General features: G+C 50.6%; 1 protein-coding gene across 1 annotated transcript in view; it reads right to left on the reverse strand.

Moving 5' to 3' along the window:
- Positions 1-17,719, reverse strand: part of LOC131582755 (hydrocephalus-inducing protein homolog) — a 71,242-nt gene that overhangs the window by 29,410 nt on the left and 24,113 nt on the right. The window contains exons 10-23 of the mRNA XM_058846224.1: positions 16,948-17,066; positions 15,553-15,776; positions 13,579-13,646; positions 12,256-12,488; positions 11,337-11,446; positions 9,976-10,111; positions 9,361-9,525; positions 8,894-9,046; positions 6,823-7,061; positions 5,400-5,658; positions 4,631-4,774; positions 3,169-3,309; positions 2,374-2,690; positions 31-106 (exon numbers count right to left, since the gene is read on the reverse strand). Of these exons, the coding sequence (XP_058702207.1) occupies positions 31-106; positions 2,374-2,690; positions 3,169-3,309; positions 4,631-4,774; positions 5,400-5,658; positions 6,823-7,061; positions 8,894-9,046; positions 9,361-9,525; positions 9,976-10,111; positions 11,337-11,446; positions 12,256-12,488; positions 13,579-13,646; positions 15,553-15,776; positions 16,948-17,066 (2,384 nt within the window). The remainder of the gene's footprint in view (positions 1-30; positions 107-2,373; positions 2,691-3,168; positions 3,310-4,630; positions 4,775-5,399; positions 5,659-6,822; positions 7,062-8,893; positions 9,047-9,360; positions 9,526-9,975; positions 10,112-11,336; positions 11,447-12,255; positions 12,489-13,578; positions 13,647-15,552; positions 15,777-16,947; positions 17,067-17,719) is intronic.

Below are 17,719 nucleotides of genomic sequence, written 5' to 3' on the forward strand. Positions count from 1 at the left end.
AATGTGGAAGGGAGACAGATTCCCTCTTACCTTCTCCACTTTGAGGGGAGTCCATGGTACATCCACGGAGTGACTGAATCCTGCCAGCCCCACTGGGATGTAACGCCTTCCACGAATATATGTTGGCAGCTGAAAAACAAGCCATTTTCTATGCTGAGAGGAAGAGAGAGACACTTTGCAAAGTCTCATTTTATAAGACAGCTTCAGGCCCACCACTGCAATACCAGCCCTCAGGTGAAAGCAGAGACCTGGAAACAGGTGCTCTGGCAGGGTTGGGAAGAGGGTACATGGAGATCAGGACTCATCCCAGCTTGCTCTGGGAAGGAAGCTGGAGGTCTTATCATCATGATGCAGATGAAAGCCTCATCTTACATTGTGAAGAAAACAAGGCAAAACAATCCCACACTCAACACAGATCTGTGCTGAGCTTAGATCTGTAGGATCTGAGCAGGCTTCTCCAAGGAAAACTCTCCTGCTCCTCCCTCCCACACAGCCCATGTCCATCCACAGGCCCCGCTGCCCAGCCCACTCTCAAGGCACAAAACAGCAGGGCAGCAAAAAGGGAGGTCAGCATGAGCATGACTTGGTGGTGGCAAGCTGGGGAGACAACACAGCACTCGGTGTACAAGAAAATCTACCTCTGCTCTTGAAGATTGGCCAAGATCCTGTGGTTCTTTCAGGGCTGTGTCTGGCTCCTCCACATTTTTAATACTGCGGTGGCTCCATTGAGATGCTGAGCAATTCAAACAGGAACTCTTCAGCTTTGGTGGTGGGGGTCTGAATTGAGGTGGGCAAAGTTCATACCTGGAAAATAACATAACTGTGAGCAGGGAGCTGCAGTGGGAGGGAGGGACACCTGCATGAGGAGCTCCTGGTCAGGATGCAGCCCCTGGCTGGGTGCTGGGGCGTTGAACTCAGGAATGGTTTGATCCAGCCCTTCCCAATCCAGGCTGGAGCAGGTCTGTTCTAAACCAGCCCAGGGATGACACTGAGGTAGCAGTGGTGCAGGCAGCTGCAACTGCTTGCATTGAGGAACTACAGAGGACAGGGATTAACACCTTGTGAGGATGCAAAAAGCACAGTGGGAGAGGAAAAGACACAGAAGGAGGAGAGCAAAAAGTGAGATTTGAGGCACCAAGGGCAGACCCAGCCAGTGATGAGCCAGCACAGCCCTGCCAATGCCCAATGCCAGAAACTCTGCAGCTCTACCAGGTATTTATCAGGAATGTTTCCCTGACAGTGCAGGCTGGGGTGGTTGGCATTTTCCAACACTCCCAGGTGACTCAGGTCACATTCCCCACTTTAGATTGAAGCAGGTGCTCAGGGTAACTCTGCTTGTGTTTCTAATGCCATGTGAGGACACAGTTGGGCTGTGCCTGCCTGTCACCCTGCTGAGCTGCAAGAGCTCCCCTACAGTCAAACACAACCTGAATGCTCCATTCCCAGACAGGCATTCAGTGCCAATAATGACCTGCTCCCCAAAGAATAACTGTCTTTAGCTTTGTGACTTCTTATCTAAGGCTGGGTTTCATTTCTGGATGAGAGGATCTCTCATCATAACCCCCAAGAGATCCCATATCATCTATTCCACTGTCTTTAGTTTTAATCAATGGTTTGAGGCAACTTCCCAGGACCAGGGTGCCCAGACAATGACATTTTTCACTCTAAAATAGAAACTCTCTGGGAGGCAGGGATAGGAGATGGTGTGATGAACAAGTCCTGCTGTCCAGCAGTACATAACCCATAAGGGACATGTTGCAGTGGGGAAAAGTCAAAATGAGTAACAAGTGTCACAAAAAAAGGGAGTGAAGAATCCAAGGTGTCCACCAAGAGTTGACCCTTGGGAAAGAAATCACCCTGGCACTAAGGGAGTTGTCTCAGAAAAGAAGGAAAGGTAACGAGATGTTCTGCATCAGCCCAGGTACTGAGCTCTTTCTCTGGTGTTGGGACTTTCTGGGCATCCTCCAGCACAAGGCAAGGGAGGAAGGCAAGGAGCAGAGAGCAGCTCCTGCAGAGAGGACCCATCCCAAAGCAGAGGGGCCAAAAGGGCACCCCCAAAAGGGCCTCCAGCAGCACTGTGGGAGCTGGGATTAGGAGCCCCTCATCAAGGTGGACATTGCCTCAGGCCACAGAGCTCTGAGAAAGCAGCTTTGGCCCCAGCTTTCCATCCCAAGGGAAACCACTATGGGGGTACACAGCACCAAATTGGTGGAAAACCTATTCCCTGAGCATCCAGCCTGACCACAGCTGGTCAGTGTTATTTGCACAAGGAGAAGTCAGAGCAGTCTGTCAGATCCTAGACAAACAGCTCTGTTCTTTGCAAAGCACAAACAGGACACCAGGAAGAAGAGGAGAGGGCAAAGGTGCACATACCTGAACTTGTGCACCTGGCTGTCTGCCTGGAATGACCAGTGGTACTCCACAGGAAGGGGGCTGCAGTTGCTCATCCTCAGAGAGCGCACTGCTTCCGTGCCAGCCACGATGCAGCCAAACTCCAGGCTGCTGGGCTGGATTTGGAGATTGGGGAAGTGGACTTCTCCCCAAAGCTCGATATGCTCCACATTAGGATGGTCCCTAACCATGTCTATCTTCAGAATCTTCTTTTCTTGCCAGCTATTAAGCTCCAGTTTGTAAGCTGGGTCAAATGCGATGTAGACATGGCAGGTCTCCTCTACACCCACTGTCACAGGCTGCAAGGAGATGAACAGTAATTAATGACATGCCAAGGTCTGACAGCATGAAACAGTGAATGCTCCAAGTGTGGCCCCAGCATGGGCTTCTCAGTTCATTGTTCACTTCTTTATAGCAAGGGTCTGACTGCAGGCACCACAGTCCAGTCCAGGATTGCCTCAGGCTCACGTTTCTGTGCTCAGCAGCAATACAAGGGGCTGGCTGCTGGAGAGCTGGGATGCTTTCCAGGAGACACCTTTACTGCATGGCTTGCCCTGGCCAAATTGCCTGCTCCCTCCTCCTTGTGCCTTAAAGCCAGGATGGAACTTCTCAATTCAGGTAATATTTTGATTCCTTCAGCAGCTCTGCTGATGCAGCTCAGGCCAGCCCACTGCTGATGCTACACAATAAACTTGTTGACTCAAGGGCCTCCCAAGAGAAAGGCACCAGCACATCCCTCCTCTTCCAACCCCACTGGAGGAGTCCAGGGCTGCTCACCTGGCCATCTGGGAGGGGCTGCTGCTCCTCATCACAGACCAGAAACGGCTGCTCCACGTCCAGCACGAGGTGGAGCGGCAGGGAGCAGGTGTTTTTTAAAGCCAAAGGCTGGTACTGCAGAGTTAGGACATCACTGGGTTTCTATGGAAACAAGGAAAAACAGCCTCAAGTAGCCAGAGACCTCCTCCTGCTTCTCTTGCATCTCACATCTTTCAGCCCCACAAGTGCATACATTCTATTGATCCTTTCTATTTGTTTCTACTTTTCCAGGAGATGTTTCTTTATAGCAGATGCTTGTCATGTTTAGAAACCACAGCACCCTCTGGGGACAGGGCACCACTCCCATGTACAGATGAGGGAATAGGAGAGGAGGTGGCTGCTTGAACAAGACCTAAAGCAGAAAGTGAATCCAGGCCATTTGTCTCCAGTTTTGTCTCTCTCTTGGGCAGAACAGCACTGGATGATCTTCACTCACATGCTGTCATTTCTTACAACCTTATTGGCTCTAGCAGCCTCATAAAAGCAGTCAGTCTGCAACACGTGTCCTGCAGCCCCTGCTACAGGGACAAGGTGTGTGTGGTCTCAAAGCTGTGATCAGCCTAGGCTCTTCCTTCCTGTCTGGGCATTGTGCTGGGCTTCCTGCATGGTTTAGAGAAACCAGAGACTTTGGGAAACTGCTTCTGGATGTACTGATATCAAACAGGTGCTGTGCCATAGTGTGCAATGAATCAGTTTGTGTGTGTGGCATCGAGCAGAACCCAGGCAGAATCAGGGAGAGCTGAAAGGCTTCTAATTACATCTGAACTGCCTGTCCCAGGGATTCTGTACTTCAGTGGAAGCCTGGGAACCAAAGGAGAAGCCTGAAACTACAGAAACCAAATCATGAAACATCTTCTCATTTTCAGACAACTTGCAGGAGAGGGAAAGATGATGCTGGAGCCGGGATCCAGAGACTAAAGGGCACCTGCTCTGCCTCAGTGTTATCATCACTGCAGGATGTCTGGGGGTCTCTTGAAGCAGGTGAGGCCTAGGGAAATGCACAGAGCTATACCTTATAGCTATACCATAAAGCATCCATGCCAACAGCAGAGAAGGCAAAGAGACACAGGAGATGATGGGTTTTTCCTCTTTAGCCTGAGGAATTCACAGAAATTTCCATTCTTCCCCCCAGCTTCCCTACAGCATCAGTGTACAGACATCATCGTGCCTTGGAGGATCCTTAAAAACCTCCCTTTACAGTGAGCAGAGAAACTGGCATTTCCCTGGAAGTGGCCATGATCCCCACTGCAGTGCAGCTGTAACTGCAGTTTTACTTTGGGGGAGTTAAATACCAGTCTCATCTCTAAAAGCATCTTCACTCACTTTACCAAGTGCCTCAGGAAGAGCAAAGAGGGGCTTTAACACAAGGACACACCCCCCTCAGCCACGCTGCTAAATGCCAGGATGCAATCCAGAGACTTACCTTCTCCACCCGGAAAGAGAGTTTTCTGGCTGATACTTCTATAGAGGGATCTATGAACTTGCAGCTAATGATCGTCTCTATTATCTTCTTTGTCACCACGCTTGTGCCAACCACAGCTTCACACTTCATGTAATCCCGCACCTCCTGCATGCAAGAGTCACTTGTCAGCAGTGGATGGTGGCAGGGCACCAGCAAATGCCCTGCATTGGCTCAGCACCCACCACAGGCCCTATTCCTGCCACAGAGTTACAGTGGGCACTGCCTCCTTTTCTTGCTGTGATGCAGCTGATTTATTCTGCACTCAGTTGTCTCTAACACTGCACCCCAATGCCCACAAAAGGCACCTGTGAGAACTTCCCTCCCTTCACATGGCTTTTGTTTTATCTGTGCTTACCCCAGAGAAACCACTTGGCACTTGTTTAATTCACTTTCTTTTTGTGCTCCTAGTCTAAGTGTAACTTCTTTCTCTGCCCTTCTTTGCTAACTCAGCATGCAACACTGTTTGCCCCAAAAAAGCATTATTTCCTTCCAGCCCTGCTTTGGGATCAGCACTGGGTTTTGGTAGCTGTGGAATGCCAATAGAGCCTTAGCTGGTCTGCTGGTGGCCAGCAAGGAAAGCAACCGGTGCTGCCACAGAAACGTGCGGCCTTAAACCAGTTTCTTGAAGGCCCTTGCTCATTTCCCCAGGCAAATGTCAAGGCACTGTGGAACAAGGCCAGGGGAGGGGATCTGAGGGCTCCCCAGGCTCAGCCCTTGGTGGGGACCTCACCTGTGGGGTGTGGGAGAAGCCTCGCAGCACCATGTCCACAGACTCGCCTGGCTGCAGCTCCCATGAGCCTGGCTCCAGCCCGAACACGGCGCTTGTACGACCGGGGGGCTCCAAATCATCTTCGGCCTTGGGGCTGCTGAGGGCTGAGACGCTCTGGCCCTTCTTCTTGGGTGGCCTCCAGCATTCCACGCTCCAGAAGAGCCGATGGAAATGGTGGCCCCTGTTTGTTACTTGGAACTGATGAGTACTGGGAAGGTGGCTAGAAGAGAAGCCAGGATGGAAAATGGTGTGGGAGCAGCTGTTTTCCTGGTCATCAGATTGCTCCCAATGAGCAATCTGAGGTGTTAACTTGGAGACTGTCTACATTTCCAGCTCTTAATATGGACCAGAAACTGTCTGATCAGCTGCCCTTCTGATGTCATTATTGCAAAGAGAAATCTGCTTATAATGCTAATGTAGCATTTTCAAGGTGAGACTAACAGGACCTGGTGTTTTCCTCCAAAATGTTTGTTCTGGGCTGATTCGTCCTGTTACTGTATTTTGCATTATTCTATGCCTGACACTGTCAGTGAATCTTTGAGATGCTGCCCTTGAGGACCTTGTGTGTGGGGTATGATTGCAGGCATTTCTAAAAGGCAGCTCAGAGGCAGATTCTGCATGATCCCAGCAAGCTGGGAAAAATCATCTGCCTGCTCCAGGAGAGGAAACCAGGGCAGCAGGGCCTCTCTCCTTGGCAGCAGCTTTGGTTTTGCACTGATAGCCATTTGTAGAACTTTTAGAAGTTCTACCGTTTGTAGAACAATTAGAAACTGTTTTGAAGTGAACTTTGCAAACTCTGCTGGCAGCAAAAAAGCCATCGAGGCCGTGGGCACAGCAGGGCAGCAGCAGGGCCCAGGAACAGCAGGAGGAAGCGGCAGGGGCAGTGCGGGCCCCACACAAACCAGCAGTTTCCATCTGGCCCTGGAACTGCTCCGTGGGCTCCTGCCTTCCTGGGGGGGTTGGTACCCTCCTGTCTCTCTGTTCCCAGGCCCTGCTTGCCTGGGAAGTGCCATTTCAGAAGGGAAGGGTGTGAGGCCATCTTCCCTTGGTCCCTCAGCCCCACGGAGGGACCGCCTCACCCGGGCGCCCTTTTGGGAACCTTTTGTTCTGGGGCAGCTGTGACACCACTGCTTGATCAAGTGAGGACATAAATGTATTACAACTAAAGACAATTCAGTGGCCATTTAGCAACTGGTTTCCCTTTCAGTGGCTTTTGAGGGTATCTAACAACTCTCAACTGGCCACCACATGTTTCTGAAGGAATCTCTGCCTTCAGGGAAGGACTCAGGGATTGGAACACTGAAGAAGATTTTGCCTGAAGGACTACAGCAAAACTGCTCCTTGTTGAGACAGGAGGAGAGGTGGGAGTGGGGAGATCTCCTACCTGAATTGGTATCCCAAGTTGAGCTCTGGGGCCAGTGGTTTGTCTGTGACAATTGTGGTGCCAGTGCCCATAGCCCTCAGTAAGAAGCTGAAGCAAAAGCTGTTCCCGATGAAGAGCTGGATGGAGTCAGCAAAATGCCCAGTGTCATCCAGGATGGCTGTGACAGTCACAGGAACCTCACCCCTAGCGGGGATCACTCCTTCTTCCATTTCAAGAACAAAGCACTGGGGTTTTTCAGCCTGTAAGACAAGCAGAAGATGCATTTAGGATGGAAACCATACACCTTCATCTCTTGTGGGATATAAGAAAAGGACAGACTAAAGAGGGCAGGATAAAAATCATAAGGGCTTCATTTCCCTAAATTTGAGCTACAGTCTCAGGCAACAGCAGAGCTCATCCAACCTGTATTTTCCTCTCCTTTAACAGACTTACCTAATGAACCCAGTTCTGCCCAACCCAAGGGATGTTTATCCTCAGGAGAGTGTTCCTTCCCCACTCTTGCTCTGGAGTGTGTGCCAAGGAAAGCTGCTTTCTCTCTCTCCTGCCTTCTCACAAAGCCTCAAGGCCAGAGGAAGCCAGGACTGCTCAAATCCCACTCCAGAAACCACACAGCTGGAGGACACTGCTGAGATCCTGAAGAACATCACTGCAATACCAGTTGCAACCCCAACACCAAACTGTTCTTGCCCAAGGGGCCATCAGTGCTTCTCAAGATCCCCTGAAGGACTGAAGCCCTCACTTCCCACTGACCATCAGCTGTAGAGAGGTGCCCCAGTGCCCTCTGCTTTGGAAAAGCCACCTCAAAATGGTTATAGCAGAGCAGAAAAGCAAGAAGCAGAAAGGAAACTGGATGATGTGTGCTCTGTGCACATGGCCCACTCTTCCCAAGAACTCTTGTCATCTGCTTTCTCATGGACTGCATGGACTGGGCAAGAGAGCTGGAAGCTGCTCAGAGGAGGGAGGAAAGGTCTTGCACCAGCACAGCTGTACAGACACAGCTCTGCAGGCCCAGCCCTGCTACGAGCATGTGAAACCCATCATTTACATGCCAGGCCCACCCAGCCAAGGTGCACTGCTCCCTGCAAAGGCTGAAAGCAGAATTTCATTGTGGATTTAGAGAAAGCTGTCCTGGAAAAACCCCTCACTTGAAGGTTGCATTTATCCCCCAGACAGCTGGAAAAGCAGCAAGTTCAAATTCACAGCCCTCCTCCTTGGCCCAGGAGGCTGTGGCTGGACTCTCCCACATGGCCTGATGCTTTATCCACAAACAAAAACAAGGCCATAGTATCAGGTTTGAAGCAGCTCCACAAGTTCAACACATCCAGCATGAAGAAAAACCAACCTCAAGCCCCTCGCAGATCCCCCCCTCCAGCAGACAACCCAGCCAGCCCCAGCCCCAGCCTACAAGCCCTTCCTGGCTGTGCCAGCCCTGCTCTCCCTGCCAGGGGAGCAGCCCCAGCTCCTTCTGCCCTGTGCAAGCTCCACATATTAAAACAGCCTTTCTCTGCAGCTGCTCCCCAAAGATGCTCTTCAACAGCACAAAGATCCCAGGCTGGGGGGGTGCACAACCCCCACACATCTTGGTGTGCACAGCCCAACTGGCTTGAGCCACAGGAGGTGTGACAATTGCAGCCTGAGGACAGAGCTCACACCCTGCTCTCCACTACAAACAGCAGTTTGGCACAAAGCAAATGGAGCTGGAACAGGGAAACCATAGGGAAATCCAGGCTCTCTGGGGAGCAAAGGACCACAGGTTTCTCTTGATCTCAGAGCTCCAAAAATGTGACACACACATCTAAAGACCTTCCATAAAGTTAAGGGAGGACCTGTCAGCACAATCCAGACTCGTTTCTGCTCCAACATCTCTGCACCTGATTTCACCAAGGGCCCCAGCTAAAACCACTCCAGAGCCAGGTTCCTCTTGCCTCGCTCACATGGAATATTGGAGTATCCTGCCACCTCTCACACCACATGGGCCAGATGGAAATCTTGCATATAAAAACCAGTCATAAAAAGTCATGGCTGCTACTTACCAGTCAATTCCCTGGAAAACAGCCCCACAGGTACTTACAGTCTTTATCCTGAAGGCTACAGGGACAAGACCTTTGTTGAAGAGGGTAAGAGTTTGTGAGCTCGGCTGTAGCGGTGGGATCATGCCAAAGTCTATCTTCTTTGGAGTTCCATAGATTTCTGCCAGCTCTCCAGAGCTCAGGAGTTCTGCTCTCTGTTCCAGGAAGAAGCAGGAAAGAAAGATTTTTAAAAAAGCCAAAACAAACGACAACAGGGAAACCTAAAAAAGCTTAAACAGCTCAACTCTACTCAAGTTATTCATTATTTATTATTTAACCACTCTCCAGCTGAAATGCTGGGTTTTTGGGGGAAAAAAAATAAGAAATTACATATTCACCTCCAAATTAAAAAGGATTAAAGTAAGAGAAACTTTCAAAATACAAATGATTGGCCCCAGAAGAATCCCTGCACACTCTGCACCCTGCCAGGAGGAGTTGCACAAAGGCACACATCTCCCCTTGCACTCACCAGTGGGTTTCTTTCATCCCCAAACACGCCGATCAGAACATTGGTGCGATGATCGCCCAATGTTTGCACCTCGATTGTAACCGGAATCTCTGCAGTGCTGTGAGGCTGGACAATGCCACAGGGTTTGGGGCTGGAGTACAACACAGGAGAGTCCTCCTTGCGTTTCTGGAAGGGACAGAATCAAATGCAGCTTCAGAGGGACCTCCAAATTCAACTTTAAACTCCTTAACATCCACTGCCACAGCAACTTACACACGTTTTTAAAAATCCCCAGGACAAAGGTAAAAGGCCCAAATAAGATGCAAGAATTGCAGGCTTAGCATTCTCAGGGGGTCCTGCAAGGAGGCTGCCAGCACAGCTGTTGGTGTCTGGGGGTGCAGCAGCTTTTCACAACCCTCTAAGATCTCCCACCAGAAAACACCCTGAAGACTAGAACATAAACTGTTTCCTCAGGAGGTTAAACTGCCTCCTAAAGTTTCCATTCAGGTAGGATCCTGTTCTCAGCAGATCTGAATAAGACTGAACAGAAACCAGCAAGGTCTTATCCAAACCCGTTTTTCCCCTAATAATCTCCTCAATAATATTTGAGAGGAGGAGGTGGATGCAATGCCAAACCTGGGGAATAAGCCCGTAGCAGCCAGGAAGGTCAGTTTTATTGGTGATGATGAACTTCTTCTCGTATGGCTCCTTCAGGTGGCACTGATTGCAGCGCATGATTTGGGGGTACACTTGCAGCTCAGGAACCAGACATCTGGGCAAAGAGATGACCCCAAGGGAATCAGAGATACTGAGAGAACAGAGAACATTTACCCCCAAAGATAGATAACCCATTTGTCACTGTCAATCAGACATTTAACAGCCCTACAGTGATAAATTGCCTTCAAAGCCTTCCCACTCAAACAGGTCTTGTCAAGGAGGGGCAAACCCTGAGAGGCAGCACCCAGAGGCTGCCAAGTGCCCCAGGCAGAGCACTTTCTTTGTCCCCCAGCTGCCTCAGCCTCTCCTTTACCCCAGAAGGCTTGCAAGGACTCCTGTAACAGTGTCGGTGATCCATGAGCTCTGGGGGAGCATTCCCAACAAGGATCAGTGCTCACTAAGGCTCAAGGAACACACGACTCCAGGGTCTCAGTGAAAATGACTCCCTTCTCTCCCACGGGGCTGTTGCCCTGCCTGAAAACTCAGCTGTTTGCCCCAGCTTTGGAGGGCATGGGACACCACCTGCCCTACAGAGTGGGTGATCACCCCCTCCCAGTTCCTACAGCTCCCTTGGTCCTTCACTCCACAGCTCCATGCACTGACTGTCCCCATTTGCACTTGCTTGACAAAACTGCAGCCCAGGCACTGACTGCATGGCTCTGCCTGAGAGAGGGAGCAGCACCAGGGAACTGCATCCCTCTTGTCATGAAACTGGCAGGATGGAATTCTGCTGCAGCAAGAACAACTTTTGGTTTAAGTCTGAAAACATTAAAGCTCAAAATGGGAAGCAGAGGAAAGCAGAAAAACTAGAGCTGACTTGCCACATCAAGGGCTCTTTTCCCCTTGTAAGATCTTGCCCTCACCACTCTGGCTGTGAGCCACTTCCCCACTGTCACGTGCCCTCATGAACAGAACCAGACCCTGACTCTCAGCAGGCTGCTTGGTGTGCCCCAAACCAAAGCAGGGGGGTTTCAACCCAGCACAGCTCCATCTCTTGCAGGAAGAAGGAGAGCAGGTCCTCGGGAAATGTGTTCCAGCTCAAGCACCAAAAACCAGGCCAATAAATGATATCATTCCTGGTGCCTCTAGAAAAAGGCCCAGGACTGTGCTGGGCTGTGAGCAGGGCTGCTTTTCACCACAGGCTGCTTTCCAAGCACTGCTGTTCTCATGTCCAGCTGGTCACAACATCAGAACATGAAACAACACTTCTCCTTGGGAGCTGCAGCCAGCAAACCCTGTGCAAGGCAGTGTGCTGGGAGAGGCCAGGGAAGTGCAGGTACCTGGCTGTGATGATCAGTGATGCCACTTCCTTGCCAACACCCTCCAGGCCCACCAGGTCCACCAGCATTTTCCGGTAGTATTCCATCACCGTGTTGGAGCACAGGGTCACCTGGTGGAAGAGAAGAGCACTAAATTCTTCCTTATAAAAGCTCATTACCCACATGTGCTATTCTCCAGTTCTTCTTTCATGGTAAGGAAAGGGAGGATTTTTTAATTTCATTATTCTGCTGATCCATGTGTAGAGCACAGTCTCTGAGAGTAACAAAAGCCTTCTGGCAATCCCAGATTTATTAAACACACCTTGCTATTAGGGCATAGGTCAGCTAAATGAAAACATTAGGCTAAAGCTCTACACACCACTGTACTCAAATTAAGGGGCCAATTTTTCATCTGACTACAATGACACAAATGCAGATGAAATCTGCTGACTTGGACAGAATGAGTTCAGCTTTACAGTAGGAAGCTGAGGGCAAATGTGGCCCAGCAGGTGCTGGGCAGTTCATGGCTGCAGAGCTTTTTGTCTCTACTGGAGATCCCTGCAATGAACACAAATCATTCTGCTCCCCAGGAGAGGAGACATGAGACCAAGAAGAAAAGCAAACTGCTTTCTACAATGACATCTCTCATTCTGTCCTCATCCTTCCTCTGCCCACTTGCAGTCAAAGAAACTGCTCTGAAAAACACAAGAATGGATCCAGTACTTTACCATATAGTATGTGATCCCAGCATATGATTTTGGGAAGAAAACAGTGCTGCTTCAGGAACATCCTGAGTAACCCAGCTAACAGAGGCCTCAGGCCAGTGCAGATCTCTCACTCACATGATCCTCAAAGCTGGCAGCAGAGCTAAAGCCCTCCCACACTCCAGTGAAGCTTTAGCCCTGGTGCTGAAGCGTGTGTGGCTGGACTCTTCCCATACCTCGATATCCTGGTGTCCCTGGGGGAGGATGGTCCCTTGGCTGGGATTCATTGTAAACTCCCTTGGCTCCACATAGAAATGAATTCCCTTCCTCCAGGATGGGTCACTGTCCTTGCATATCTGATCCAAGCTACTGACAGCAGGCTGCGTGCCATCGTCCGACATGCGGAGCTTGAATGTCACGGCCACCGGGGAGGTGTTAGTGAGGCGACAGGTCATGGTGCGGGGAAAGCCTGGGAAAAGGACACAAATATCCATTTAGGCACCAATTGTGTCATGACTCCTGGTGTGAATACCCTGGTAGGACGAAAGGGTGATTGGAGTTTAGCTCTTTACTATCTGAACTACAGCTCACCGAGAAGCTACATGAGGAATTAATCATCACTCAGTTCCCTCTGACACTGATTCCAAACTTCAAACTTGAAAATGCCCACTCTTAGCCCTGCTGAACACTGGCAGTGTCTCTCTTTCTGATGGGGAAGAGCTCCTTCACCTGCCCCAAACCAGCACCAGTTATTTCTCCCTGATGAGTGTGCACCCAGACCGAGCATTTACTCTGAAAATTCAAGCTGTAAAATTCCCTGTTGTCTGCCAACGCTCCCTCTGTTTGCAAGGTGTATAAACAGTGAGTTGTCATTGAGAAGAAGCTACAGCAAAGGAAAGTGAGGATGGAATCAGGAGCTAGAACGTGATGCAAAGCACCCTAATGCAGTTTCTCTCTGCAGCATCCTTAAGGCATCTCTTGGTTTGGTCCAAACAGACTGAGCAGGTGACAGCTCAGAGCACATTCAGCTGGAGGCAAACCTGAGCCTTGCTTCGAGAGCAGTGATTAGGAACCATGTCCCACCTCACCAACAAAGGGGGCCATCACACCCATGCTGCTCACTGTGATTGCTGCCTGCAAGGGTTTACCCCACTTTAGCTCTGAGATTTGCTTTCCATGCTGGAAAGGCAGAGATACAGCCACACATGGTGGGGATGTCCTGCAGAGCCTGGACACCAGCCACCACTGCTCTGCAGTGCACATCTGGCTTGGCTGGCCAGCTCTGTGGGGAGGAGACTTCTCCCAGGCCTGCTCACCAAGAGTCATTTGAACACAGATGGGGGAAAAAACAACTTTAGGCACAGCCCAGAGCTTCTATTCCTTGGTTCTGTTTGATCTCACAATGGCAAAATGCTACCTGAGGCACCAGCAGCCCTGGAGTTCACAGCCTGAAGAGGCTGCTGTGGCAGAACACGAGTGATGGATGTTTTTATGTTCAAGTGGTTCATTTTGGAATGCACAGGTCCCTCACGCTGTGCCCAAGCCCAGGGAACACTCACCAAAGGAGATGTCACCGAAGTGGAGCTCATGGAGGTCGAAGTGTAAAGCAGGTCCAGTGACACAGCCCCTGCGATGACGAGCACAGAGCAGGAGGAAATGCCTCGGTTAAAGGGACTCACAAAGCCTGTGGCAGCCGTGGCTCGGGGACATAAAGCCTGGTGCCAGGGGCACCGTGGGTTTCCAATCAACACAGCACCACGTGCTCAGCACAGTGTCCGTGTGGGCAGGAGGCAGCTGAAGCCAAGTGGCCGTCAGCCAACAGCCACTGGTGGGGATTTGGGCACAGGGCAGGCAGGAAAAGCCCCCAGGTGCTGGTGGTGCCATGAAGGACCCTGAACACACACCCAGACATGGCTCCATTGCCTCAGTTTCCCCATCTGTAATGTGATGGACATAAAAGTCCCCACAAACTTCTGTAACCAGCCTTTCCAGCCACGGGCTCCCTGCTTTGCTGCTTCTTAGCTCCAACTGGTGTTCCCATGGAGGAGCTTTCTCAGGAGATTTTGACCCACACAATCATTACAGACAGAGTTTAGAGACATGAAGCTAGGGGAGCCCCAAACATCCTCTGAAAAGAGCAGCAACAGTTCTGCACAGTGGACAGATGAATCCTAGAGGAAAGGACCAGCCTGTCACCAGTGCAGCAGCCGGCACAGCCAAGGGCAATGGCTTAAACAACCAAACATGGGTGTCCTGAATCTACCACACCACCTCACCTGTCCTTGAACCCAGCAGACAGGCTCCAAAAGTCACCAACACCCACTGAAATCAGCACTTGAAGCTGCACAACACTCACGAGTTTATTTTGTGCTTGACACCAATCAATGCCCACTCTGCTTTTTGGTTAAAAATCAAGGACCAGTGAACTGTGCCTTCTCTTGTGTTCCCAGGACTGCCACTGGCTCTGCTCTACACATCTCTACAAGAGACACCTGCCCTTGCCCAAGGAGAAAGCTGCTTATGCAATAATATCCCAGGACCAGTTTGGGGGGAGACAGAGGAGAATCAACTGATGGTGAAAGGTTCCCTCTTGATTTCCAAAATAAAAGAGCAGCACTTTTCCTCCAAAAACAAAGCCAGCATAATTGTTTCTCCACTACAGGCAGACCTACTCACCACTTTCCTCTTGCTAAGTCATATTTTTCTTATTCTTTTTTGATCCATCTCCCTTATCTCACTGGTATAATCAAGTGCAGGATGCATTCATTTCTTTACTGCCTTGATCCAGTGCCTCCCAACAGCAGCAGCCTAGCTCCAAAGCTCCAGAGCAGCCAGCATCAGCTTTCCTGCTTGCACGACGTTATCCTACCAGCACATGGCTCAGGCTAGCAGGGACAAGCCCTCACGCTGCTGTGGAACTGAGGACTGAGCTCTGCCTCCCCCATTATCACCCCTTCTCCCTTTGCTGGGCCAGGATTCTCTCTTGCAATGGCACCAGCCCATGGGATGATGCCCATGTCCTTGGCACATTCCTGCTGCACAGTTCCCTGTCTCCCAGCCCTTTCCTGGCTGTGGAAAGGAGGGACTGGAGCACTCTCTGCACAGGACTTGGGAGCACAGCTTGTCCCCCACAGCATGGCCATGACAGGTGAGGTGAGGCTGCTGCTGCCCATTTGGGATGGATTATGAGCAGAAGTTTTTAAAAACACTGCTGCTGGTGCAGAATCACCCAGGCTGCCCCATCTCCAAAGCCCTGGGAGCTTTGCTGGGTGTTCAGCTGGGACAGCCCAGAGCAGCTACTGCCCAAAGCTGCTCCATCCCACTGCCTGCCATGGCCCAAGGCAGAGGGAGATCCCTGCAGGGAGGAGTCATTCCAGCCCCCGGGCACCCTACACTGGGGCAGGGCCAGGATCAGAGCAGAGATCAAGACCTCGGGAAACTCCTCTTTCCTCTGCTCGACCCCAAAATGAGGGAGGTGGGGGATGTGCCAGAGACAGCTACAGATGTGCCCAGCAAGCTCCCAGAGTCCTTACCAGACTGTCAGGGTCACAGGCGTAGGAGATGCAGCCACACGGAACTGGAATTGTTCCTCAAAGCTCCCCAGTACGGTGGCATTGAAGGAGATGTGAATCGTCCGGATCCCACCTGCTGCAATGACGCCCTCCTCGGGTGCAAACTTGAAGCAGCAGCCCACGTTTGTGGCTGAAGGGATATAGGTGAAGGGAGCATCTATAGCTCCTCGGTTCATCAGTTTCACCTGCAGCAGCAAGAAAGCAAAATGGAAATTCATGTGGAATCTTCCCTTCTTGTCAGTTATTTTCTAATGATGCAATTCCCAGCCAGAAAAGTCAGAAGATGCTTTGTGCTGCTGAAAGGCAGAAGTGAAAAAATACAACAGGACAAGTTCTGCCTTTGGGTTTTCATGCAAAGCAGCAGTAACTGCACATAACCAGAGTCACCCTGGGCTTATCCCATGGACACAGAGCAGTCCAGCTCTGGCCAGCATCACCAAGCTCATTCAGAGCTGGCCCTGAGAGCAATGTGGGGCAGCTGCGTAGTCAATCAGCAGAGAGCTGCCACTGCCCCACTCAGCACAGCTCCAACAGGACCATCTACTCATTCACCTTTTCCCAAATCATGAGAACAACACATTGATAACGAGGCATCACCATCAAATACAGAGACAGCACCATCTTTTGGTAAAAAAACCCAATGTGTTTTTCTTTTCCACAGGCAAGCTTTTGAAAGAGTCTGGCATGATGCAGTGCCTTATTTTCTCCCTCTTTCAGTTGCTCTCTATTTTTTTTTGCAAACTTGACACTATTTTGATGGGGAGGCAAATAGGTAGAAAGATCCTTAGCTTTATTCCCAGGAACACTTTTCTTTTTCTAGAGTCAGAGATGCACCAAAGCTGGAGTGTGGTGAGGGAGGGGTCAGCAAAGGAAAGAATCCCAAGCCCTTTGCAAGGGCCAGCAGTGAGCCAGGAGGCTGGATGGCTTTCCTGTGACTCCCAGGAATAAGCAGGAGACACTCAACTGAGAATTGTTTGCAGGGTACTGAAGCTCAACACAGCCAGTTTGTTCCAGCTGCTTCTGAACAGTCCAATGCAAAGGTGCCTTTGTGTCTGGTGCTGCCACAAAAGCCTCTGAACGTGCAGCTTTTTGACCCAGTCTTGGTTTCATATGCCAAGGGGTTGTTTTTCAGGAAGCTTCTGAGCTGATCCCCAAGGAAAGCTGCCAAAAATTGGCTTTGCCAAGGGACTGGGGCTTCATGAACAGCAGACACACCTTTCTGACCCCACCAGATCTGACCAGTACATCCAATATTCCCTGCCCACAACTGCCCATGTTGTCAGGAATTCCACAGGTCCACCAGGCTTGCTGCTGCCTCAGGAGCCATCAGGATCCATCCCAACCCCTGCTGCTCACCTCATAGACGTGGGAGGTGTTGACAGAAATGTTCCCAAGTTTCAGCATTTGACGGCTGAATTCAACCACGGGTCCTTGGCCTTCCCCCCTGAGGTGCAGGGGCAGCCTGTTCCCACGGCCTGGGGAGAGATGCTCATTTCAGTACAATAATTCCCACTGTTACACTCTATTTTCCAGCCTGCCTGAACACTAGCCCCTGACTCTGAGCTGGATAAAACCAGCTCCTGATACTGCAAGAGAAGATATGGACCCTTCTCTTCCCTCAGGAGATATCCCTTGGGGCTGACTTCCAATTTCTAACCCATTCCTTGGGCTGGTTTCCAATTTTAGCCACCAGTTTGCTGAGTTTAAAACATCTCTGGTGTCCTGTAGTGACAGCCCAAGGAGTAATGGGTATCAATGAAAAGAAGGGAAATTTAGGTGAGCTATTTAGGAAGAAATTTTTTACTGTGAGGCTGGTGAGACACTGGAGCAGGCTCCCCAGGGGAGTTGTGGAGGTTCCAGCCCTGAAAGTGTTCAAAGCCAGGCTGCTTGGGGCTTGGAGCTACCTGCTCTAGTGGGAGGTGTCCCTGCCCAGGGCAGGGGTCTTGGGACTGGACGATCTTTAAGGTCCATTCCATCCCTAACATACCATGATTCTATGGTTTCCTTCCCATGCACCTAGAGGAGCTTTCAAATCCATTCAGTGAAGGCACAAAGCTCATCAAGAGTTTGGCAATTGTACCTGGCAAATTGCTGGGCAGCAATTGCCAAACTACCTGGCCCAGTAGCA

The sequence above is a fragment of the Poecile atricapillus genome, chromosome 10 (genome assembly GCF_030490865.1).
Source record: "Poecile atricapillus isolate bPoeAtr1 chromosome 10, bPoeAtr1.hap1, whole genome shotgun sequence".
Lineage (NCBI taxonomy): Eukaryota > Metazoa > Chordata > Aves > Passeriformes > Paridae > Poecile > Poecile atricapillus.